Source organism: Triplophysa rosa, linkage group LG6 (assembly GCF_024868665.1).
Source record: "Triplophysa rosa linkage group LG6, Trosa_1v2, whole genome shotgun sequence".
Lineage (NCBI taxonomy): Eukaryota > Metazoa > Chordata > Actinopteri > Cypriniformes > Nemacheilidae > Triplophysa > Triplophysa rosa.
The window spans coordinates 22847757-22864275 of record NC_079895.1 but is presented as its reverse complement, the minus strand read 5'-3'; the positions used below and the strand labels follow the sequence as shown (position 1 = coordinate 22864275).

Sequence of the window (16519 nt, the reverse complement as noted above, 5' to 3'; positions counted from 1 at the left end):
TCAGTCTTTCGCTAAGAGAATGCTTTGTTTGTTTTTGTTGGAATGTAGTAGAAATGCATATTAAAGACAAAACTGGAATGGTTTTATATATTTATTAACCTTTTATGTGTCATTTTCAGTTTCACCCAGAAGTACCCACCAGTAAAATTCTTGTCTGAGAAAGACCGAAAAAGGATTTTGGTAAGAATTCAATTTCTTTTCAGTCTTCTGTGTCCAGACATATATTCTAATATACTATACAAATGCATAAAAATCAAGTCTGTCCGTGACTTGCTCTACTAAATTACAGTTGGTCTTTCCGAAGACAGTTTTTTTTTCTCTTATCAAAAAGAAAGTAAAAGGTTACAGTGGCAAATTAAAACACCATCACAATATTTGACAGCTGTGGTTACATTGTAATAGCTCTAGAGGAATAGAGAGGCTGTGTCACAGATAATTGATAGGGAAGAAGAGAGAGGAAACAGCAGGGAGCAGAAAGCTGCTCATTTCCTCTGATTGCACCCTGTTCTCTTTCTGTCATATGTTGTAAATCAACCCCCTGTGAGACCACTGCTTAATTTAGCATGTTTCTTTGAGTTATTCTCAAGCTTTCAAGGGTTAGTTTAGATCTAATTAAAATCATGTCAGGTTTTATTCGCCCTCATCTCTATACCCTTACCTAAAAATGTTTCTGCCTGAAAACACAAGACGATCTTTATGGTAATTCTTAAGGCCTGTTCACACCAGATGAAAATAACATTGTTCATATTTCTAAAGGGCGTGTCGTTCCTCTGTTTGTATAATTGTGTAGTCCTTTACATTTAGAATGATTTAAAAAACTTTATAGTTATCGTCCTTTGTGTGAACGTTTTTTTACTGTCAATGTTTTATATCCTATCAGCTAGAAAAAAATCACTATGACAAAATATTACTATCTCTAGTTATTGTTACCTTGCTTGGCCTGAATGAGCCTTCACTCTGTACATAAAAAGTGAATTTGGACTGATGATGTGGAACAGTTTACCCCCCCCCCAAAATCATTATTTACTCAACCTCGAGTTGTTCCAAATCTGTATAAATGTATTTGTTCTGATTGACTACACCATTGATTACCAGAGTAGGAAAAATGACAATAATAGTCAAAAGTGCCCCAAAACTATTTGCATTCCTACATTCTTCAAAATATCTTTTTTTGTGTTCAACAGAACAAATACAGTGCATTTATAAAGCAAATATTCCTACTTTGGTAGTCATGGTGGCCAAGAGTTGTTTGGTTACAAGCATTCTTCTAAACATCTTTTGTGTTCATCAGAAATTTGTGAAACACAGAAATTTATACAGATTTCAAACAACTTGAGGGTGAGTAAATAAAGACAGAATTTTCATTTTGAGTAAACTGTTCCTTTAAAGTTCTGCCCAGTATTGCCCAGCAAAAAAGGTTTGTGAATTGTTTGTGAAATACTTGAATAAAAATGAAGTGAGATACAGAAGAGGTGTTTGTTTGTTCTCTGGTAGATCACAGGTGGGGCTGGATTTGTGGGTTCCCACCTCACTGATAAACTGATGATGGATGGTCATGAAGTGACCGTGGTGGATAATTTCTTCACTGGCCGCAAACGGAATGTAGAGCACTGGATTGGCCACGAGAACTTCGAGTTGATCAACCATGATGTGGTGGAACCTCTTTATATCGAAGGTAAAAACCGATTGCATCCGGAACATTGACGATTTATTGCTGAATAAAATGAAATGTGTTGATAGTATGAAAGCATTAAAGGCGTAGTTTACCCCCAAATTAAAATTCATTTACTCTCATTTTTTGTTTGTATGACTTTTTGACTTTGTATGACTTGCAGAACACACAGGAAGATAATTAAAAAAAAAACGCTGCTAACTAAGGATGAATGGAATACTACTTAATAATATAGTACCGCTAACCTATAGTAAGAATTCTGATCTAATAATACTAATAATCGGTTGAATAGTAAGTAATAGTAGTTAAAATAAGCATTTGCTGCTCATGTGACAACAGTACTGTTGTTGAAGGTGTGTTATGTTGTAAATTAAGCTAAATTAAGCTACATAAAAAGTATAGGATACCATGCGAAAGTTCATCACAATGAATGTCCCTGAGCACATGTGGTATAGCTGTGTACAGCTTACTTTAAACTTGTGGAAATCATAAAATGTTAAAATTGTTTATGTCTCAACAATGTGTGAATCGACATGTGAAATGTTGTTGTGGATGCTGCGATTTCGTCAGCTGACGGTCATAAAAAATTCTAAGTAACCATCCTTACTGGCAACCAAACATCATGTTATTTAACCAAAGATAACCAAAGAATGTTATGCGCATTGGATAAGAAGCACCGCATCACATCTACAACTCACAAAGTAGACATTAAAGTTCAAGATGTGAACGGAAATAAGCACCATAGAGTGGAAGGCGACTTTAATCAAGAGGCTAAACTCTGGGGCAAAGTAGACCAAGGGATGGGCTCTTGAATAAAATGATGAGTTTCAGGCCATTCTTATGGTCCAGGTGTTAGACACAAAGTCTCTCCGCTGCTCTTCTCTGCCAGGTAGCATCACACCTGCAGAACTTCTGTTAATTAAAAGAAGTGTGAAGAAAGACTACACGTCTTCTATCTCTGTCATTGAAATTCTAACCCCCAGAGAGAGCACATTTGCCATGTACACTCAGATCAGATGGATGTGCTTTATGTACGTCATCATGTTTAAAAGTGCATTTGTTAGTTTTTGTGTGTGGTTGGTGTTTCATGCCTTAAATGCCTTGGTGAGCACCAGAGTATGTGAGCATGCTCTGCTCTGCTCAATATTTCGCTCTTTGAACATGCGCTTCGTTCAGTCGCTCATGGACCAAGCAAACGCTCCGTTCACGTTACACTCACGCTCAATGGTAAACCAAATCCTGCTCAGATCCCGCTCTGACATAAAATGTGTCTAGTAAGCCTAATTGTTTTCGGTTTATAATAAACTTCTGGAATAAATGTCTCAGTTTAAAGGTCTAATCAGACGAGCACTTTCAACAAGATGGTATGATTTATTAGGGTCTTCATGAAATGTCTGGAACATATTTTGCTTAAAAACACTCAATGGCTGTGTAAACAAAACCCTTCTTGCCTCGTCAAAAACAGCTATGCTCACAGCAACCCGTTTTGGTGCATGTCTCTTTAAATGATAATGAGTTATAGCGAACCCCACCCCCTTTCTGTCCGGCGTGTAAACACAACACACGTGTAGTGGCAATGGTTTAGCTAAATGATTTTTCCTGAATTCCTCTGTGGTTAGTTTCGTCTTAAACGTCTCAAATCATTCGTCCGGAGACAAAAAAAATAAGTCACAGCAAACAGTTAATGCGCTTACGTTGTGCGTGTATGCTTACCTAAAATCCACGGAATCCACTGCAGATCTCAGCGGAATTACATGGATTTTAGCGCTTGTCATTGACAAGTTATAACGTTACACACACAACGTGAGAGCTAGTTTGCTGTGACAGATTTTTCAGCCAAAGCACAAATGATTTGAGACGTTTAAAACGAAACTAACCCCAGTGTTCACCCCTGTTCATTAGCAAAACAAACAGCTTACCGCAGCTGAACATATTATGCACATAATGTATTAACATTCATACAGCTAAACTCCAAGTGCCCATCTGCACTTATATACAGTAAATTTAACACTGGCTTTGAATGTTCTGTTTAGCCCGTGACTGACTTAGCTCCCTTCGCTATCATATGCTAACGTTATCCTCCTATATATACGGTACATTTACGTCAATTCAGACTGTTGATAAATATTACTTACATCGGCAGTTTTGTCTCGTTCGGTCGATCCCTCTTGAGGAACACCTTTGAAGCTAATCCTGCTTGTACTGTCCCAGGTTGAAAAAGCACTCCGGTTTGAAGTGATTCGCGCAAACAAGCAGGTTTTTACTTATGGTTTCTGATGGATTTCCACTAAAAATAAAATAAATACACTTCTGTCTCTTCCTTGTTTTGGACTCTGTGCAGCGACTGCATTGCATGTTGTCCATGAACTTTAGCCATGGCGTCACGTACACCGCTGTCGCTTGTGAAAACAACAATGAACTGTGTAGATTAAGGGGCGGTAACATTATATTTAAAATCCGCTTTGGATGGCACAATCGGAGCGAAATCTGAACGGTTCGATTTCTCACATGCTTGCAGGGAAAGACACACCAAAACAAACTTACTGGGTTCTTATTTTTCACGTTTTCTGGGTTGCTAGATGCACCGGGGACCCGATTATAGCACTTAAACACAGAAAAAGTGGGGTTTTCATCTGATGTCTCCTTTAAGTAGTAGGCTGATAAAGAGCAGTTATGTTTCAGTCCGACATTCTGTGACATTACAGCCTATATTTTTAGTCACTTTTTATTTAAAGAGTGCCTAAAATAACTGTATAATAACTGATAAAGTATATTTGATTTTCAATATTTTATTTCCGTGAACATATAGCTGCCATAGTGCAACATTCAAAACAAATGCACAAAAGATGAAATGCAGTATATGAACACCTTTATTATTACTTGCATAATAAAAGAAACAGGTTCTAAAGAAAAATAGACCAAAACTAGGGAAAATGCGGTCATAAAATGTCAAACATTAACCATTACAGCATTTTAGAATGTACTTTTAAAAACTTGGACAAAATATCTGCGTCTTCGAAGGCTGCATGCGTCCTCCCGAGACCACATTAGTCGGCCTCGGCCGCATATGACATCGAAGTTTATTCAGGTTTTATTTCAGAAAAGCAACTGTCACATTGGGTAAGTGACCCTGCAATGTCGTCTTAAGAGAAATAAATATTAATTTTATAATGTTTTTAGCCGCCCATGCACCTCCGCAAATAGACGAGGCGTTTGTAGTTGACGTGCATGCCGTTGTGCTATTATTCAGGCTATATTTATAATTCAATTGTAAATATTTTATTGTATCTTTTCATGTGACAACACTGAAGAAATGACACTTTGCTACAATGTAAAGTAGTGAGTGCACAGCTTTTATAACAGTGTAAATTTGCTGTCCCCTCAAAATAACTCAACACACAGCCATTCATGTCTAAACCGCTGGCAACAAAGAGAGTACACTCCTAATTGAAAATGTCCAAATTGGGCCCAAAGTGTCAATATTTTGTGTGGCCACCATTATTTTCCTGCACTGCCTTAACCCTCTTGGGCATGGAGTTCACCAGAGCTTCACAGATTGCTACTGGAGTCCTCTTCCACTCCTCTATGGCGACATCACAGAGCTGGTGGATGTTAGAGACCTTGTGCTCCTCCACCTTCCGTTTGAGGATGCCTCACAAATGCTCAATAGGGTTTAAGTCTGGAGACATGCTTGGCCAGTCCATCACCTTTACCCTCAGCTTCTTTTGGGGTCGTTATCATGTTGGAATATTGTCCTGTGGCCCAGTCTCTGAAGAGAGGGGATCATGCTCTGCTTCAGTTTGTCACAGTACATGTTGGCATTCATGGTTCCCTCAATGAACTGTAGCTCCCCAGTGCCGACAGCACTCATGCAGCCCCGGACCATGACACTCCCACCACCATGCTTGACTGTAGGTAAGACACACTTGTCTTTGTACTCACCTGGTTGCCACCACACACTCTTGACACCATCGGAACCAAATACGTTTATCTTGGTCACATCAGACCACAGGATATTGTTCCAGTAATCCATGTCCTTTGTCTGCTTGTCTTCAGCAAACTGTTTGCGGGCTTTCTTGTGCATCATCTTTAGAAGAGGCTTCCTTCTGGGATGACAGCCATGCAGACCAATTTGATGCAGTGTGCGGCGTATGGTCTGAGCACTGACAGGCTGACCCCCCACCCCTTCAACCTCTGCAGCAATGCTGGCAACACTCATACGTCTATTTCCCAAAGACAACCTCTCGATATGACGCTGAGCACGTGCACTCAACTTCTTTGGACAACCATGGTGAGGCCTGTCCTGAGTGTAACCTGTCCTGTTAAACTGCTGTATGGTCTTGGCCATCATGCTGCAGCTCAGTTTCAGGGTCTTGGCAATCTTCTTATAGCCTGGGCCATCTTTATGTAGAGCAACAAGTCTTTTTTTCAGATCCTCAGAGAGTTCTTTGCCATGAGGTGCCATGTTGAACTTCCAGTGACCAGTATGAGAGAGTGGGAGCGATAACACCAAATTTAACACACCTGCTCCCCATTCACACCTGAGACCTTGTAACACTAAAGAATCACATGACACCGTGGAGGGAGAATGGCTAAATGGGCCCAATTTACTCACTTTTGTTGCCAGCGGTTTAGACATTAATGGCTGTGTGTTGAGTTATTTTGAGGGGACAGCAAATTTTACACTGTTATACAAGCTGCACACTCACTACTTCAACATTTTACATTGTAGAAAAGTTTCATTTCTTCAGTGTTGTCACATGAAACAAATATTTACAAAAATGTGAGGGGTGTACTCACTTCTGTGAGATACTGTATTAACGCTCTCGCTCCGCTTCGCTCACATGCTCTGGTGAGCACCCTGTAATTATTAGGGGCCAAGCACTATAAGTGCGTAGACCCTATTGTTTTTGTTGTGACGGACATTGTTCAATAAATTGATGTGTGAAAGGCGGATGTTGAAATGAAAATGAAATGTCTCTAGCCAAATGGTAAGCACATTTTATCGCATTGACAGTTGAGAGTTGAAACGACATTCGTAACATGGATGATGAAAAAATTAGAAAATAATTAGGATGGCAATGGAAGTAAAATTACAGAAAAAAGGCGAAAAAATATCAGAGGTGGACATTATTATTTTCACTCAAGTACATTTTTTAAGTATCTGTACTTTATGAAAGTGTTTTTACTGCACTACATTACAAAGCATATATCATATGTTTTACTTCACTACATTTCATAAATAAATGTTTTTTTTACCTTTTAATACTTAAAGGCGGGGTGTCCAATTTCTCTTAGTCGTTGTTGATGTTCAAATCACCAAAACAAACACAACTCAACCCGCATCTTTCGCTTTCGTCAGCGCTCGGTTTGCTTGTTGTTTTTTTACCTCTAATCTCTAATCTTTATTGAGATCTAATCTCAATAAATAAGGTAACTATTAGCCTAACTGAAATTTCAAATACTGTTGAAGACAACTAGTCAGTAAGTTTTAAAATAAAAAAGTAGTATGTGCAAAAGCAATAGCACAAGTAAATGTAATAAAGCAAACATACAAATAAAATGAATACTTTTCAGGTTGATCTAATAGTAGTTATCCGGTACAGAAATTAAATAACCAAATGTAAAATAAGCCTTTATAGTCTTCACCATATAAATGAAATATAAATTAAACCTTACTGAAGTTAACTTAAGACATAATGGATTGCTTTTTAAAGGATACTTGCTAATATGGACATTTTGGATATGGAAATGTCTGGTAAGACAAGTATTTAAAACAACGTAATGCAAAACTTGCAATTGCTGTAATGGAAAATACAATAAAGCCACATGGACATAGCCAATTAAGTGTAATTAAAAGCACAGAAATAATTTAAACGGAAAACCGCTATTCACTTACACGTATTGAACCTTGGAGGTCGTACCGAACAGTTCAATATTATATTGAGAATTGTGGCATCCCTAATACTTACGTATTATTTTTTCTGGATACTTTTACTGTACTTCACTACATTTGAATGACAAATATCTCACTTTTCATGCCACAAAAAAAAAGGTTTCCTTGGCCAACCGCGCCCTCCCTCCCACATTTGGGAGAGACTATTGTCAGCTGCTTCTAATATGACACACCTGAATCAACTCAGCCTTGGTGTGTTAATTAGGGAGACATCCACAACATTTTCAGAGAAGGCAAATGAGTTCAGTTGTGTATACTTTTCCCATCTCTGATTTAGTTATTATAAGCAAAAGATCGAATAAAAAAATGTATCCTATTAATCGAAAAAATAATCGTCCAACTAATCGATTATCAAAATAATCGTTAGTTGCAGCCCTAATTACTTTATTAACCTATAGTACTGATATTTAAGTAGACCTAAAAACTAAATAAATATATAAAAAAAGAAAATGTACTGATAAGATACTTGTTTATTAACATAATGCAAGTTGTACGTTATACCCTTTAAAAAAAATCCTGTATGGTTTAAAGAATCTATACTGTAGGTTTGTTTATGTAGTTTATAAGTGAATACTATAGTATACTGAAGTTTTCGTGGGCAAATATAATTAGGGCCCGAGCACGGAGGAGCAAGCCACCGGCTTGCACTGCAGTGCAGAGCCCTATTGTTTCTGTGTTCTTCTCCCGCTTTGATCTCTAATTTGAAGGCCTAAACATGCTCAAAACTCACAATAACTTGCACACGCATCAGACGTGGCAAAAATTTACGTCTGATAGGGGTTTTAAAATTAGGCATGGCAAAATGGCTCGCTAGCGCCACCTAGAACTGCCCAGACCGCTATGCAAAACATACATGCACCAAATTTGGTGGGCTCATAGAACACCCTGAATCATTAAGAAAAGTCTCTTGGAGCATATCTCTAAACTAAACAGGAAGTCCGTTATTTTTAATTTCCTGTGCAATTTGGTAAATTTTTGCAATTTCCAGTCGTCGTACTTTAACGAACTCCTCCTAGAGTTTTAATCCGATCAACATCATCTTCATGTCATTTTCATCTTAAGGCCTTTGCGAATATAAATTGCAGAGATCTTGACTTTTCGTGGGGGAACGTGACCCTGGCGGCCTGCCAAAGTTTGGCGTTTCGCCATGAACAGGAAGTTGTTGTAACTCGGGCATACAATGTACAACAGGCCCCAGACTTCACCCAGACTTCACACATTTGATAAAAGTCCTGGCCTGAAGACAACTACATGGTAATATTCAGATACAGTTATAGCGCCACCTGCAGGAAACAGGAAGTGGCATGTTTCAAACTGTGATTAACTCCTCATAGAGATTCAAACAGGTCAGCGTCGTATATTTGAAGAGTACAGCCAGTATGATCTTCAGATCTTTGTGAAGATGCATTGAAAGATCCTAACTTTTCGCTGAGGGGCGTGTCCGTGGTGGCCTGATAAAGTTTGATGTTTCGCCATGAAACAGGAAGCTATAGTAACTCAGGCACACAATGTTTGACCGGCCTCACACTTCACATGTTTGATAATAGTCCTGGCCTGAACACATATCCATGTCAGTGTTCACTTATAGCAATAGCGCCACCAGCTGGTAAAAGGGAATGTGACGCATTTAAATAAATAACAAATCCTACTATAGTTCGCCTGCATTAATTTTATCGCCTACATTAATTTTATCGCTTACAATTCACTGTTTTCCTTATGCAATCGGGTTGCGGTGGCACTTTCCGCGCGGGCCCGATCATCGCTGCTCGCAGCTTTAATTACTACTGTATTCTAAAGTAAAATACGGAAAACACAGAATCCAGAAAAATTCAAACGGAACAAACGGAATTTGGCGGAAAATAAAACGGATTTCATAGAATGTTCCATCTGCCCAAGTGTGTGTGTGACTGTGGGTAATGTATACTCATGCTGTATGAGTTGCATTAAGCCTCTATATCCGTGGATTTCAGTCCTTTGTTGTGTTGTAAACATTAGTCTAGTGGCTGAATGCCAGAAGCATTTTGAGTGATCATTAGTTTCTCTTGGCAGAGCACTTTGTTGCCAAACTTTGGTGACCAGTTGTTCATTTACTTGCACACAATTACCCATAACAGTTCCAGTTAGTGATTTAAAAATAACCCCTTGATGTCTCTTCCCTCCATTTCTAACTCTATATTCTTATTTACTTTTCTCAGTTGACCAGATATATCATTTGGCCTCCCCTGCATCACCACCAAACTATATGTACAACCCTATCAAGACTCTGAAAACCAACACCATTGGTACCCTGAACATGCTAGGTAAGTACTGACTGATGTTTAAATTAGTTAAGAGCTGCAACTGAAGGACATTTATAATCCATCCTGCATGACTGCATACTTAACTCAAATGGGTACATTGGAAGTGCAGAACAAGTATAGACTTTTATAGCAGGAAATAGCAGTTTTATTATGTACATTAGCACCTTACAGGGTTTAGCACAGGAACATTTTGACTGAAATGAAAATGCTGAAATGCTGGATCCAGTGGTGTGTCCGGGGCATCTGTCAATCTGCGATTGTCATTCTTAATGGTCTCTGTGCTGTTACTCAGAAATATCAGCACACTTGAAACGCCTCAATCCAATCAGATTCAAAGTCCAGAATTTACTGTTGTATCATCATTTATACTATACATTCATTGCACACCCTGTTCTAATAGAGTGGCTGATATAAATATTTCTTAAGCCAGTCAAAACACTTAGCAGTAATTTTACAATTTAACTGCAAACATTAAGCTGTGAAAAAAACATAGTTGCACATTATTAATCCAGATCAGGCTGTATGGTTTGATTGCTTTGGAGGCTTCTTCTAACTGAAGTGTGGTGTGGTTGTTTCTGACTCTCTCAGTGGGCTTGTCATAGATGGCTGAGTCAGACTATCTGGTTAAATGCAAAAATTAACAACTAATGTTCTCATGTCGTCTCCTATCCCCAGGCCTAGCCAAGCGAGTCGGAGCACGCCTGCTCCTTGCCTCCACTTCAGAAGTATATGGAGGTATGTGTGCTCTCCACAAAAGTCTCCAGTCTATACTGTGGTCAAAAGAAATTTTATCCTAATAAAAGTTCTGCAAAATGTGTACAAGTCATTGTAATTACCCTAAAAGCATTACTTTAGACAACAACAACTCCCCCTCAATATTATTATAAAGGTATTATGACTAAGGCTGTTAAGCGATTAATCATGATTAATCGCATCCAGAATTAAAGTTTGTGTTTACATAATATATGTCTGTGCACTGTGCATATTAATTGTGTATTTCTAAACACATACACACAGGTTTCCTACGCGTTTTGGAAAAGTATGGATTTTTATTTTTATTGTTTTCCAGGTCTAGATTTGTATGGAAAAAGTAAATTGAGTATGGAGAAAATTATGAATTCCCCTTCAGTCGGTCTCTCGACGTTGTGTTGAGAGACAGACTGGGGTTTGATCTTGAGAACCTATCATCTCCGAGAGGAATTTAAAACGCCAATGGGCTTTGGCGAATGGCACACGCACACCAGTCCCCGCCCCGTGCATAGGTATAAAAGGGAGGTGGCGGCGGCCATTCACTCATCCTTTGTTCTTCCGAACCTGCATGACATACATGTCAAGCGCTCCATCTCTTTGAGATTTCTTCCAGACTGCTGGATTTTCGACACAAAGCAGCGGATTTCTCCCTCTTGGTGGTGGACCTTCCCGTGGGCATCTCGGCAGCGAGCTGCAGATATTTCTAAAAGAGCAAATTTCCTCTCACAGTCTGCGCTGTCTTCAGATGTCTCGCAGCTGTGTTCTTGGGTATGACAGACTCATCCCCGAGTCCGACGGGCACGACACCTGTATTGCATGTTGGGGTTCCAGCATGCAGTGGCAGGGCTCGTCGATTAAGGTGTTGCGGTCACGGTTGGCTACGTTCTCTGGAATGTAGCCACAACCCTGTCTGGCTTCTCGAGCGAGTTCGACTGTCGCTTCAGCGAGGTCGACCGCGTCGGCGAGCGGCGGGGGTGATTGGGGATTTCCAGGGATGTCACTCCGCCAGTTTCGGTTCACGGACCATCCGTGCCCCGGCACGCTCACCTGGCTTGTCCCCGATAGGCGGCAGTGTACCGTCCCATAGCAGGCAGACTCGACAACGGAATGGGGATGAACTTTCTGTCATAATGTCGGACAGTTACCTCCTGGCATCGGATGCGGAGACCCCTTTAAGCTCCAGTCCCCGGGCGGTTGAGCCCAAATCAAGGCGACGCAGGGATGACGGCCGTGCTTGCCCTTGACCTGTAGGTGCATGAGGAGCTCACAAAGACGTGGAATATGCCGTTCGTGGCGCATTCCCATCTGACGGGCTCAGAAGCTGTTACTTCCCTGGTCGGTGGGGCAGCTAAGGGATATGTCGACGTCCCCCAGGTGGAATGTGCAGTCGCGGTGCACCACAGACGCTGCCACTTGGAGGGGTCGACCAAGGCTCCCTTCCAGGGCATGTAACCTCTTTGACACTCGTGTCGAAGACTTACGATGCTGTGGGTTAAACTGCCTCCAAGCTATGGCGGTCCATCGGGTTCATAATGCTATGGCGACCCATCGGGTCATAAGTCAAAGCATTGGGATCCAGTTGATGGGAAGACCGACCCGGCTGCGCACCGCCACCGACCTCATGTCTCGTGCGGCGAAGGTCATGGCGGGTGCTCTGGGTATAACGACGTGCTCTGGGTCAGACGACGTCCACGATAGTGGTCCAAGGGAGACATATGTGGCTCAACCTTGCGTAGTGACACTCAGAAGGCTCACCTTCTAGATGCGCCCATCTCACAAGCAGGTCTGTGTGGTGACACCGTGGAGGCTCTCCGTGGTGAAGAAGCAGACTGCTCCACCGTGACCCGGCCACCTATTGGTCGTCGAGGTCCCAAGCGCAGCCTGCCCCCTAGCAGCCCCGCCCCCCTGTGGTGGCCCCTCTGGTACTGGGGCCCTCCAAGCGACGGCCCGCCAGAGATGCAGAGCCCCACAGGAGAGGGCTTCTACCCCGTTGGGAATCCACCTAGGAGACAGAGCAGCCCTGACGGGATGAGCCAGGGGGATTGAGAGTAACAACGGGCTCGAACCCCTGGCCAGGTCAACGCGGCGGGTCTAAGTGGGATGCCGCCTGCCACGTCCCTGACCCAAGCTGGGCCCTTTTGAGGGCCGGGCGCCCACTCTCTCTTAAAAGAGCTTCTTTCTCTGGGCTTCCCTGCAGCACTCTCGATACAACGGTGCGTTGGCCGGCGGTAACACCAGGCAGGTAAGTCAGCAGAGCCGTCAAACTCCCTGGGGTTCTGCCCTGTGCGAGGTGACCACTCTGTCAGCCACTGAACCACTCCCCACGGCACAGTAGCAGATTGTCCCTCTGGTTCTGCTGTCACGGTGGCAATATTTGTTTAAAAATATCAATTGACCATGTGTTTACTCATCACTGATAAACATAAAAAGACAGACATGGTTTTAGCTATTGTTATCTAATTTGCACTCCAGTTGTTCTAAAATACACAAATGTAGCTCAAGAAAATATTTTTTTTGTTTGGGACAAACTTGTTTTTGGACCTTGGTATTTCTAAAATCCTGTGTATGGCCCGGATTGAATGTCGTCAAATTTTGAAAGAATCCAAGTTAATGGACTTTAATTCTCTTTTCATGTTCATTAATTAATTATATTTCACCATTCTTTCTGTTGCTGTGGGTTGAAGGTTTACAGTTATTTAATTTGACAAATTATTAATTAATCATTTGACTAAATTCCAATAAAATGTTGTGCATTGAACATGTCTTGGTTTGTTGTTCATTCATTTGTATGAGGTATAGCTGAAACAGTCCACTGATTATTTGGCAAAATAATATAATAATATACAGTGGCAAGAAAAAGTATGTGAACCTTTTGGAATTTTCTTTTCTGAACCTTTTCTGAATAAACTTGTCATAAAATGTTATCTGATCTTTGTCTAAGTCAAGGGTATTGACAAACATAATGTGTCTAAAAATAATAAGGTGAAAAAAGTCTGATCTTTCATGTCTTTATTGAACACACTCATTCAACATTCAAAATGGCAGTGGAAAAGGTAAGTGAACCCTTAGAATTAATAACTGGTTGACCCCCCTTGGCAGCAATAACCTCAACCAGGCGCTTCCTGTTGCTGTGGATCAGACCTGCACATCGTTGAGGAGGAATTTTAGCCCATTCTTCCTGGCAGAGCTGCTTTAGCTCTCTCATATTCTTTGGACGTCTCATGTGTATGGCCCCCTTCAAGTCAATCCATAGCATCTCTATTGGGTTGAGGTCTGGGCTCTGACTTGGCCACTCCAAAAGGCGGATTTTGTTTTTCTGAAGCCATTCTGTTGTGGACTTGCTCCGGTGTTTTGGGTCGTTGTCCTGTTGCATCACCCATCTTCTACACAGTTTCAGCTGACGTACAGACATTCTCACATTATCCTGAAGAATGTCTGATATACTTGGAATTCATCTTCCCCTCAATGATTCCAAGCTGGCCAGGCCCTGATGCAGCAAAGCAGGCCCAAATAATGATGTTTCCTCCACCATACTTTACAGTTGGGATGATGTTTTCATGATGATATGCCGTGCCCTTTCTACGCCAGATGTAGTGCTGTGTATTTTTTCCAAATAGTTCAATCTTAGCTTCATCAGTCCACAAAACATTTTGCCAATACTGCTGTGGAGTGTCAATGTGCTCTGTTGCAAACTTCAGGTGTGCAGCAATGTTCTTTTTAGTAAGAAGTGGCTTCCTTCGTGGTGTCCTGCCGTGGATACCCTGCTTGTTCAGTGTTTTATGTATTGTAGACTCATGAACAGAGATGTTAGCAAGTTCCAATGATGCCTTCAAATCTTTGGCTGTCATTCGGGGTTGTTTCTTTACCTCATTGATGAGTCTTGGTTGTGCTCTTGGTGTCATTTTGACTGGGCGCCCACTTCTTGGTAGAGTAGCAACAGTCCCAAAGTGTCTCCATTTGTAGATTGTTTGCCTAACTGTAGACTGGTGAATTTCTAAAGTCTTTGAAATAACTTTGTAACCCTTGCCAGCTTTATGTAGATCAACAAATCTTGATCGTAGATCCTCGGAAAGCTCGTTTTGGCGAGGCATGGCTCACATAAGCGTGTTCTTCTTGTGCAGAGCAAACTCCAAAAGTTTGAGGGGGTTTTTATCAGTTAAAGTAGCTGTAGTCCACACCTCCAAACTCCAGGTGTGCTAAAACCTGACTCCAATTACCTTTTTGAGGTCATTAACTCAAGGGTTCACATACTTTTTCCACAAGCACTACGAGTTTTTTTTTGTTGTTCTCAATAAAGACATGAAAGATCAAGAAAAGTTGTGATATTATTTTAGACACATTTTATGTGTCAATACCCTTGACTTATATGAAGATCAGATCACATTTTATGACAAATTTATTCAGAAAACCATGAAATTCCAAAAGGTTCACATACTTTTTCTTGCCACTGTACATGTTTGATTTTTACAACCACGACTTTTCTCGGACGTTAAATATAGTCTGAAAATTCTTCTGGGAAGTCTGTATGTTTGAGTCTGGAAAGGTGTGGAATTTCGAAATAGAAAATGTGTAGGAACCCTGTACACATACATGTATATATTTAATAAAAATATAAAATATAAAAAAGTGTGTATGTGTATATATATAAATTATATATAAATATAAATATGTACAGTACATGTAAATATTTCCTAAATATATGTGTTTATAAATACAAAATAAATATGCACTGTACACATACATATATTATGTAAAAAAAGTTTTATTCTGGATACGATTAATCATTGAACAGCCCTAATTATGACTAAGGTTTTTTTTATAACTTTCAGTTTTTGCTACGAACAGCTACAGAATTGTGTGTTTTTGTTACGTGTGTTTGGCTGAATCCTGTTGAGATAAAAAGGCTAGACAGACTCTCTTTGAGTACGTTAGTCAGGCATCTGAATGATATTTGAAGATCTACAAAGGAAGAGCTTTATAGCCTTAATTTTTATACAATATTTATGGGGGAAAAGCTGCTTTTGATCAAAAGAATCTCAGCCGTTGTAAAGCAAGGTGGTGACATCAATATGGTGTGGAGTGCTTTTTTGCAATTGCCATAATGATTCAAAACATTTAAGAAAATATAAAATGTGTATAACTTCAAAGGAAAGAGGGATTTATCATCAGAGAGCCGAAATATTCTGTGGGAGGTTTGATGGCTAAAAGAACTTGATGAAAACTTGTATAATTGAGCCTAATCCATGAATAAATTGTGTAGTATTAATAAAACAATAAAGTCTAAGAATGTAGATCTCCATCCACGAGTGCATTAAGAGGGAAATGAGATTCAACATTCAATGTCTTTATATTATGTGACTAGGTCAGGGGTTGGCAACCTTTGTGTCTGGAGCCACAAAATATATGTTACCTTTAAATTACTATAAAACAGGTTGTTTTGCATGTTAGGTAGTAGTTACCCAGTTGCACCACATTTTCATTGTATTTAAAAGTTAGCAATTTATACATGTTTGTCCCTGGAAAGAAGTGGGAGTGTTGCCTGGCAATAGGAGAGTAGTGTTGCGGCGCTGCTGTAGTTAGACTTCATCTTTTTTCTGTGAACTTTTGTTTTGGGTTTTGTTTTTGCCACGTTTGATTAACAGCCACAAGAGACCACCTACTCTCCGCATACGGACATCTTGCGTAAACATTACGAGAAGCGCGCTAGTCAGACAGGATTTAAACTATGCCGGCTAAAGACCTAAAAGTGTGGTTTAAAGACTAAAAACGTACCAAGCAGAATGTTTTCTCACCATTCCATTTCTAACACAGAATCAGGCATAAAGGCATTTATCAGGCATA

At 40.3% G+C, this 16519-nt stretch overlaps 1 protein-coding gene across 1 annotated transcript in view; it reads left to right on the top strand.

Moving 5' to 3' along the window:
* Positions 1-16519, top strand: part of uxs1 (UDP-glucuronate decarboxylase 1) — a 188017-nt gene that overhangs the window by 55018 nt on the left and 116480 nt on the right. The window contains exons 5-8 of the mRNA XM_057335651.1: positions 120-180; positions 1495-1675; positions 9824-9928; positions 10604-10663. Of these exons, the coding sequence (XP_057191634.1) occupies positions 120-180; positions 1495-1675; positions 9824-9928; positions 10604-10663 (407 nt within the window). The remainder of the gene's footprint in view (positions 1-119; positions 181-1494; positions 1676-9823; positions 9929-10603; positions 10664-16519) is intronic.